Below are 8820 nucleotides of genomic sequence, written 5' to 3' on the forward strand. Positions count from 1 at the left end.
AAAAGTATTATGGGATTATGGGAATGATAATTTTTCATTCAAACAAACTTGCTCAAATGGGAAATTCTCATATGGGATCTCGAAAGTTGCAAAACCCAAATGCTCTACTTACCTTTTCCATGGGTCATAATGTATCATGCATTAGGCAGAATTTTGCAATGTTCCCCAAGTAAAACATGCACCCACAGATTACTCAACTCTACAACCACACTTTGGCCTTCCAATTCTTCCAAGACAATTGCAAGGGAGATTTTGCTGTCCTGGTGCTTCTCTGCAATATGTGTCTATAGTTTTTTGTAGTTATCTTCTCCTTTTGTACGTGTTCATCGAATACATGGTCAACATGAGTAGGGCACATAAAGAGGTACAAATCATTCAGCCTCTGTATAAGGTCCTTTTACTGTTATTCATCCAAACGATCTAACACACTCTTTTCGATCATCAAAATCTTGTAATCATTTGGTCATGAGTCTTTCAGTTAATAGATTTGCACGGTACGACCCATCAAGAGGTCCTATGTGACTTGATGAGGACAAGAAGACAGGCAATCACTCAAGGCATTTCTGCAAACACATAATAATAGCAGAACTGATACCAAAATGCAAATTAAACTCCTAGAAGATATTCAACATTTCTGTCACAAGGGAATTAATTACATAAAAAATATTATAATAATCATAACTGTAACAGAAAACCTTACATCACCCAATCAAATGAAAAACATCTCACAAATCGATAATAACTGACCAAAACAAATCCTCAACCAACACAAACAATACTTACAACTAAAACAAATAGGTTTAAGATTACTCTCCAAATCCTGAAGGATGTAGAGGGAAGAGCAAGATCCATACCTTCTATTTACACCCATCTTCTGAACCAAAGGCACCCCATGGAAGACACAGCAAAACATCCTAGGACTCAACATTTGCAAAATATATGACACCACAATCAACTAAACAGATCACATCCGGCAAGTATAACTCCGTCAACCAAAGTTTCTTCAACTCTCGTCACATTACTTCACTTTTATATCACCCTTGACATCTGAAGTGATGGTTTTCGAGCTTGGAGATTTCCCAATGATTGCTTTCTTCACCTTAACAAACGACTGTTTAACCTTTGATATGATGTTATTCGATTGCTTTTGAACTGACTTGGTTGGAACTTCTTTAGGTGGGCCCCCATCTATTTTTGAGTCTTGAACGTCTTTGGGTGACTCCATATTTGGAGCATCAGATTTTACAGTTTCCTCAACTACTTCCACCGCCTTGTCCACCTCAACCAATGCTTCCACTGTGTCATTCGCCTTTGCCTCCAACTCTAACTCCTTGGGTTCTTCAACCGGTTCTTTGATATCTCTATCTTTGGTGGTTTCAGCTGAAGCTGATATATAATCTTCAACATTCGCTTCTTTCTTCTCTTCAGTGACAACTTCAACCTCTCCACAAGCTTTCTCTCCTTTGAAACTCTTTTCAACAACTTCTTCAGCGGTTATGGAATCACTTGCATCCTCAGTTTTGGTAGTCTCAGTCTGTGTTGATTCCTCAACTTTCACATTCTGTTTTTCGGCCTTTTCAACCTCAAGAGCAGCCTCTTTTGACAACCCTTCAATGACATCAACCCCACTTTCATCTTTCTTTGTATCTTCCACATCGACCTTTTCCAAATCAGGAAGAACAAAAGACACTCCATCTTTCGGATCAGATGGAATTTCCTGATTGGTGGAAAGAACAGTCTCCGAATCCTTCAAGGAGTCAGTAACCTCCTCGACCTTATCAACCCCGACTCCTTCATCTTTCACAAATTCACCCTCCTTGCTTTCCATAATTTCCTTGGCCTTATCAACCACGACGCCTTCATCTTTCATATGTTCAGCATCCTCACTTTTCTTAGGTTCAAGCACCTCGGATTTTGTCTCAGCTTCTTCAACAACATCAGTTTGCTCTTGTGGTTTCTCCTTCACTTCCACAACTGATTCTGGTTTTTCTACTTCTTTAGACTCTAAATCCGAGACTTGTTCTGGTTCTTTTCTTACATCAGGTTCTTTTGCAAGTATTTCACCCTCATCACTTTCCTTACACTCAAGCATCTCAGATTTTTTCTCAACTTCTTCAACAACTTCTGATTTCTCATGTAGTTTCTCCTCCACTACCACAGCTGATTTTGGTTCTTCTACTAATGTAGATTCTGATTCTGATTCTTTTACTACTTGAGGTTCTTCCACAGCTGATTCTAGTTTTTCTATTAACTTACTCTCTAATTCTGAGACTTCTTCTGATTCTTTTGCTACTTGAGATTCTTCCACAACTGGTTCTGGTTCTTCAACTATTTGATAGACTGATTCAGTGACTTCTTCTGGTTCTTTTCCTACTTGAGGTTCTTCCACAACTGGTTCTGGTTCTTCAACTATTTGAGAGACTGATTCAGTGACTTCTGGTTCTTTTCCTACTTGAGGTTCTTCCACAGCTGATTCTGGTTTGTCTACTATTGTTGAGTCTGCTTCTGAGGCTTCTTCTGGTTTGTTTCCTACTTCAGGTGCTGTTTCTTGAATAGGAGTTACTTCTGTTTCAGAAGCATCAGATATCTTTGGTTGTTCCTTTGGTGGCTCTTTTTCAACAACTTCCACAACGGGTTCTAAAACAGACGAAACATCCAGTTTTGCATCAGGTTCTTCAGTAGCTTTTGGGGCATCCTTGGCTGGAAGGGCATCATCAACCTTTTTAGCCTTCTCAACCTCTATAATGGCATCTATCTTTCCTTCTGATTCGACTACAGGAGCCTCAGGACTAGCCAATTCCTCGGATTTGAGCTTTTGTTCTGCATCTGTCAACTCACCATCTTCCTTGGATGGAGAAACGCCTACTTGCTTGACAACTTTTAGTTCTTCATTTCCTTTCTTCTCGATTTGCTGCAATAATTCAAAAGCAATCAGCTAGAAGCCAGAAGGATCAAGAACAACAACAGAAACCCATACTTAAGCAAATTTAAAATATAAAATGGAAAGGAAGTATGAGCAGATGGATCAAACTTTCAAGCCATTCTATCAAATACGGGTGTTCTCGAAAATTTTGAGAATGAAAACATAAAGTAAGTTTTTTTTCCCTTAGTTCCTATACGTTGCCCAAATTGATCGTGGGATTCACCTAAAAGCAAAATAATAGACAAGAAGAGAATAGAGGAATTGAGCAACATATTAAAGGTTGCTCAATAAACATATCTATCATGAATACTATGAAAAACATTCTTCGTTTACGTACTAAACTAAATCTGAAGTGGCCCCTAAAAGGAAGTCCTTTAGTGTATGGATCAAATGGAATTTTTCTAGTTGACTGAAAGATAACAAAACCAGATGGGATGAATAATCATCTGTAACAGAAGGGAAACTATTTGAATTCTCTCTGGCTCTTTTCATGTGAAACTCATGAATAGCTCATTTACATATGCAACTTTCAGATGGGTCTTTGAGAAAATCCTTAACATAACAAGAAACTTATAAGTTTTCAATATTACATAGTTTTATCAGGTTAACTAAAGAAACAATCACAAATACAGGAACCAGATGACCATGCTACTGATATGAAGAGAATCTTATATTAATCTTACTAATTTTCTAAAAGAAGATGTTCAAGCCTTCAAGGTACAATTTCAAACAAAATCTTAAAAAGGCTTTTGCAATTGAAAAAAAGAAGGAATATTTTCAAACTAAATCTCAAATGGGTTTTGCTGAAAACCCTTAGTTTAGGAGATGAAACTATTAACGGCTTAAATCTTTCACAATTGTTTAAGGTCAGAACTCATAGATGCTTATCAAGGGAACTAAAACCAGATGATCCTTAAATCAGATCCAAAGTGGTCTTGCTCAAAATCCATAAATATAACTGTAAAACACATAAATATTGAACCTTTTCTACTGTTATCAGCCATAAACCCATCAAAATCTTTCTTGTCAAAACAATGGTACTCAAAATATCAAATCTTGTGGTTGTCTTTGAAGGAAAAAAAAATGATAAACAGAGTAATTTACCTCATCAGTGCTTTGATCTGGAATAGCACTCTCAGTACTAGCCATGGATTCAAGATCAGAGCTACCCTTCTAGTTCAGATTCAAAGAAAGGAAAAAAAATGAGCCCAAAAGTAGGACAAGTGAAGTGGGTTGTAACAACCAAAAAAGGGAACACAGAGAATACAACCAAACTAGAAAACACAGAGAACACAGTTGCTCACATGAGCTGGTATGACTGGAAACAGAAAACTTCAAACACAAATAACTGAACCAAAAAAGAAAGAAAGAAAGAAAATGAAAATCTTATAAATGAAGGATTGATTTATTCTTTGTTAATGAAGTGAGAGAATCAGTGTTGGAATTCAGAGCCACTGCTGAATGTTCCCAACAGTGCACCTGTGTGAGTGTGTGTGACTGGCTATGGATGGTATCTTTACACCTGGCAGTCCATAATTGGCTATTTGATAAGGATATGACGGTGGCATTCTAGGACCACCTCCACGTTCCAGCTTCATTTCTTTGGTGAGAAACGTGGAGATGTGCATGTGCTTTCCAACTCATGCCTCCTTTTTCTTTTCTTCTTTTTTTCTTTTTTGTTTTTTGATATTTAAAAAGCACCCATGTTAAATTGGTGATATTAAGTTTATCCCTTTACAAAATATAAATTAGATTTAAACCCCCGCTTAAGTCAATGTTGCTTTTTCTCAATGATTTAACCTTGAAAGTTTGATTTAATAATTTAAATATTTGAAGAGCATTTTGATAATAATAAATAAATAAATCAAAATTTTAAATTCCACCTTATTGAAGAAGTTAAATAATAAGGGTATTAAATAATAGTGTCCATGGTGGAATTTTATAAATTATAGTATCAATTAATTATATTGTTCGTATGATGGGTGATTTAGACATACAACTTAAGTTTTAGTAAATACTTTTGAGATGCCTATTTTTTTAATCCGATGACATGCCCTCTTTGCCTTGGTCTTTTCTTATGATTTAATGAAAAATGACCTACATACTCTCATCTTTAATTTCTAGTAAAAAAAATCTTTCATTTTTCTTTAAAAGCTCATCATCTTCAAGTTCTTCAAACTTTATGGTAAATTATTTTTAGTCCATGTCAACCTTACCTTTAGTTCATTTTTTCAACTCACCTTATCCCTTGGTAGAAAATCTTTTATTTTTCTAGTCAAAATTTAATTTCACTCATTTTTCCCAAAAATCTTTTCTTAACTTAGGCTATGTTTGGATTGAGAGAAGAAAAGGGAAGAGAAGAGAAGAGAAGAGAAATTCAATTTCGCTCCACTATGTTTGGATTGACAAGAGAGAATTTGGGACAACTTTAAAATTTTAAAATAGCTTAAAAATAGATCTAGGGGCAGAGTTAGAATTATAAAATATTTTAAAAGGCTTTCTCTCTATTTCTCTGCTCTTCTATCCACTTTTGAAGAGAAAGAAAACTCACTTTTTTATTTTCTCCCCCCACTTAACAATCCAAACAAGAGAAATAAAGAGAAATTCTTTTATTTTCTCTTCCTTTCCCTTCTCTTATATTCTCTCCATTTCTCTCAATCCAAACACAGTTTTAAGGTTGAAGACGAGGATAAATTATATTTTATCAAATAACTTAAAGATGATTGATATAAGAAAGACAAATCGAATTGGAAATGAAGACATTTAGATCAGTTTTATTAGAAGATGAGATAAAATTGAAGTGGGGAAATGTCAATGGTGAAATACAGAATTTCCCATATATTCAGCAAGACATTGAGGTGTATGTCTAAACCACCTATTGAAGTAGGGTTTTTTAAAGTGACTAGATTGCATTATTACATTATAAAATCCATTCTTCTTATAACTACCATGAAAATTATAGGAATTCTTAGTAGAAATACATTGTGAAGCCTTTGATTGGCTTGCCAGCAAAGGAACTTCTGTTTAAGATGTTGGAGAATTTTCTTGTAACCTATATCTATAATATGTATTTTAGTAATAAAAATATAATATGGGTCCATAACCCACTAGGGGCAACCAAAAATTAAAAGGCCTTTGAAAAGAATGTGGCAGTCCTCAAAGGAAAAAAAAAAAAAAGCTGATAAAGAGATTGTAAGAAAAGCTGGGATGTTATATCCTGACCTTAGACCATGTGAATGTGAATGGAAAAAGGGGGTCCTCCTACTTTTGACTTTAGAGACGAAGATACGGGTCTTCTTATATGCTTCCTTTATTAAAACCATAAAATTAACTTTAATTGAATAATTAGTGGTACAAAATGTGATAAGTTGGAATCACATTAATTCAATTAGCTTGTCAGTTCCACACACATGATCTCATCATACTATCACAGGTCCAATTCGTGCAGATGGTCAGCCTTATACACCCAATCGCTAAGTCATCGCTTCATGTGTCGGGGACCTTCCTCATGAATCTAAACTTATAAATTGGAAATGCAAGAGTTATTGATCTTGTCGATTATCAACTTGATCACTCGTTTGCCACTTTGCCAGCCAAAGCGTGTTGTCGCTCTCATGGACCTATGTTGTCCTTAAGACATTATTATATATATATATAGGTCCCGTTTGGCACCCTAAGTTTTACCACACACTTTAACAAACGTGTTTTGTCCTACATGGGTTAGAAGTTTCGGAATGGACTGATTTTTGGTGAGGATGATCTCTATAGTGAGGAGATCATCCTCACCAAAAATCAGCTCATTCCAAAACTTCTAACCCCATCAAAAATGATTTATAAAAAATGGACGGTCCACGATTTTTCAACTTGTAAACATGGGGCTAAACATTTCGGAATGGGCTGATTTTTGGGGAGGATGATCTTCTAATCATAAAGATCATCCTCACCAAAAATCAGCCCATTCCAAAACTTCTAACCCATGTAAGACAAAAAACGTTTGTTAAAGTGTGTGGTAAAACTTAGGGTGCTGAACATTTCCCATATATATATATGTATAAAGGCTACCAACAAAGAGATAAATTAGAGTGTGTCTTATTCAATCATTATGAGTATGTTTACTATTAAAATAATGATTAACATCTTCTAATTAGTTAGTTATGTGACCTAATGCCACATATTGGAAATTGATAAGCTATGGAACTATCTTCACCATCCAAAGGTTAGGTTTTGTTGGGAATGATGGACCTCTATCTAACCAGCATATGTGTCTACAGTCAACCTTGGGACTGCAAGCGAAACTGAGATACCTGATCCGATCTTAAGTGGGTCTCGAACAAAGCTATACAGATCAGTGTCATAATATTATGACTCATTCCAATTCATGTACTATAGGATAGGGGTGCAACTTGGTTTGGTTTGGGCTCAAATCAGAAGTGAATCAATATAGGTCAGTTCCACTAAATAAGAATCATAACTGAACCAAATGGTCATAGAACCAAACCAAACTGACGTTAGTTCAGTTTGGTTCTATGGGTTTCCAATATCCTATAAAAATGGTTGGAAGCAACATATTTTTAATGAAATAGTAAACATGAATTTTCATAAAATAAGTCATTAATCTATCCATCAAAACTCAAACGTTCTTTTAAGGAAAAAAAAAAATCCTCAAATGTAGAGATCACTTTATGTAACTTATTCTGTGGCGCCCCGCCGAACGCTAACACAAATCCCCATGTCAGATCTCGAGGTATTATGTAGCACCTCGAAATTTCGGCATGGTCTCCTCTGTTTATGTTAGCATTCCAAGGCGTTCAACCTGCACCTAATAAACGACATAAATCCTGCATACATATACAAAATATAATACTAGCGGAAGCCTATATAAATCTAATAACGTACGAATATCAGAGTGCGGAAGAAGAAAATTTACGGGATATACAAAATTTTCTCACTCTAACAAGAATCCTAACGCTCAATACAAATCTATAATACTCCTAGACAAATGGAGTATAACTCCAATACTTACCAAGTGACAAAGTCTGGCTATCTATTTGACCCCAGATGATTATCACTCGTGCTCTATACTTGTCTCGCCAAGCTTTAGATCTGAAACTAAAAAAAATAGAGAAGGAAAGGGTGAGTAACAAGGGTTACCCAGTAAGGAAGCAACAATTTCTGCCAATAACCTCTCCTAACATGAACGAATAAACATACTGAATCATTTTAAAATAAACAAAATTTTACAGAAGAAAACTACGATTAACTGGTACATATAGTCAGGGATGAGCAACTAAACATTTTAAAACTCACATTACATCGATCAGCAGTACTCACTATAACATTCTCTTTTTATACAAATCTAATTGATCAAATGGAAACAATAAACATTCATTTCATCTTATATATCAAAATAAGCAACAGATACATAATACACAATGGTGGAGTATTGGAATTAGAGAGTTGGGATTCACGACTGGATCGCTCCCAGTTGGGACATGATGTTACAATTCTTCTCGGGCTTTTAGTTCCTGATTTTGTGGCTGGTCGCTGTTTACCACGCTTGGTTGACCATTTATCTGGCTCAGGCTGGCCGCTTGACGTGACCGTAAGCAATGGGTCTCTTTTCGATGTGTCAGAACGTTCGACTACTATAGATTGTTAGTGATCACTGACTAATCATCTTCGTCTATGCCTATCAGGCGTACATGTGATTCCCAAAGATACAAACCATTCGTATACGACCACTTTTACATTACAAGTTTACTGGTAAAGATAGAGAGGAATAAACCCGGATTCCAGTTGTGACTCCACTCTCATACGCGTCCCATACCACGTATGAGTTTGGTGGTCCCTACCGTACATCCCAGGATAGTACACCACTCCGGATGATATGATGCACT

At 35.8% G+C, this 8820-nt stretch overlaps 1 protein-coding gene across 1 annotated transcript; it reads right to left on the reverse strand.

The window, feature by feature from the left end:
- Positions 1-648: 648 nt before the first annotated feature.
- On the reverse strand, positions 649-4398 carry LOC147396266 (neurofilament protein-like protein). Its single transcript, XM_086450361.1, has 2 exons — positions 4028-4398; positions 649-2911 (listed from the first exon to the last, which is right to left on the reverse strand). The coding sequence occupies exons 1-2, from the start codon at positions 4070-4072 to the stop codon at positions 1019-1021; spliced, it is 1938 nt and encodes a 645-aa protein (XP_086306487.1). The 5' UTR covers positions 4073-4398; the 3' UTR covers positions 649-1018.
- Positions 4399-8820: the final 4422 nt, after the last annotated feature.

The sequence above is a fragment of the Akebia trifoliata genome, chromosome 8 (genome assembly GCF_017979445.1).
Source record: "Akebia trifoliata isolate Shusen 1 chromosome 8, ASM1797944v1, whole genome shotgun sequence".
In the NCBI taxonomy this organism is placed as follows: domain Eukaryota; kingdom Viridiplantae; phylum Streptophyta; class Magnoliopsida; order Ranunculales; family Lardizabalaceae; genus Akebia; species Akebia trifoliata.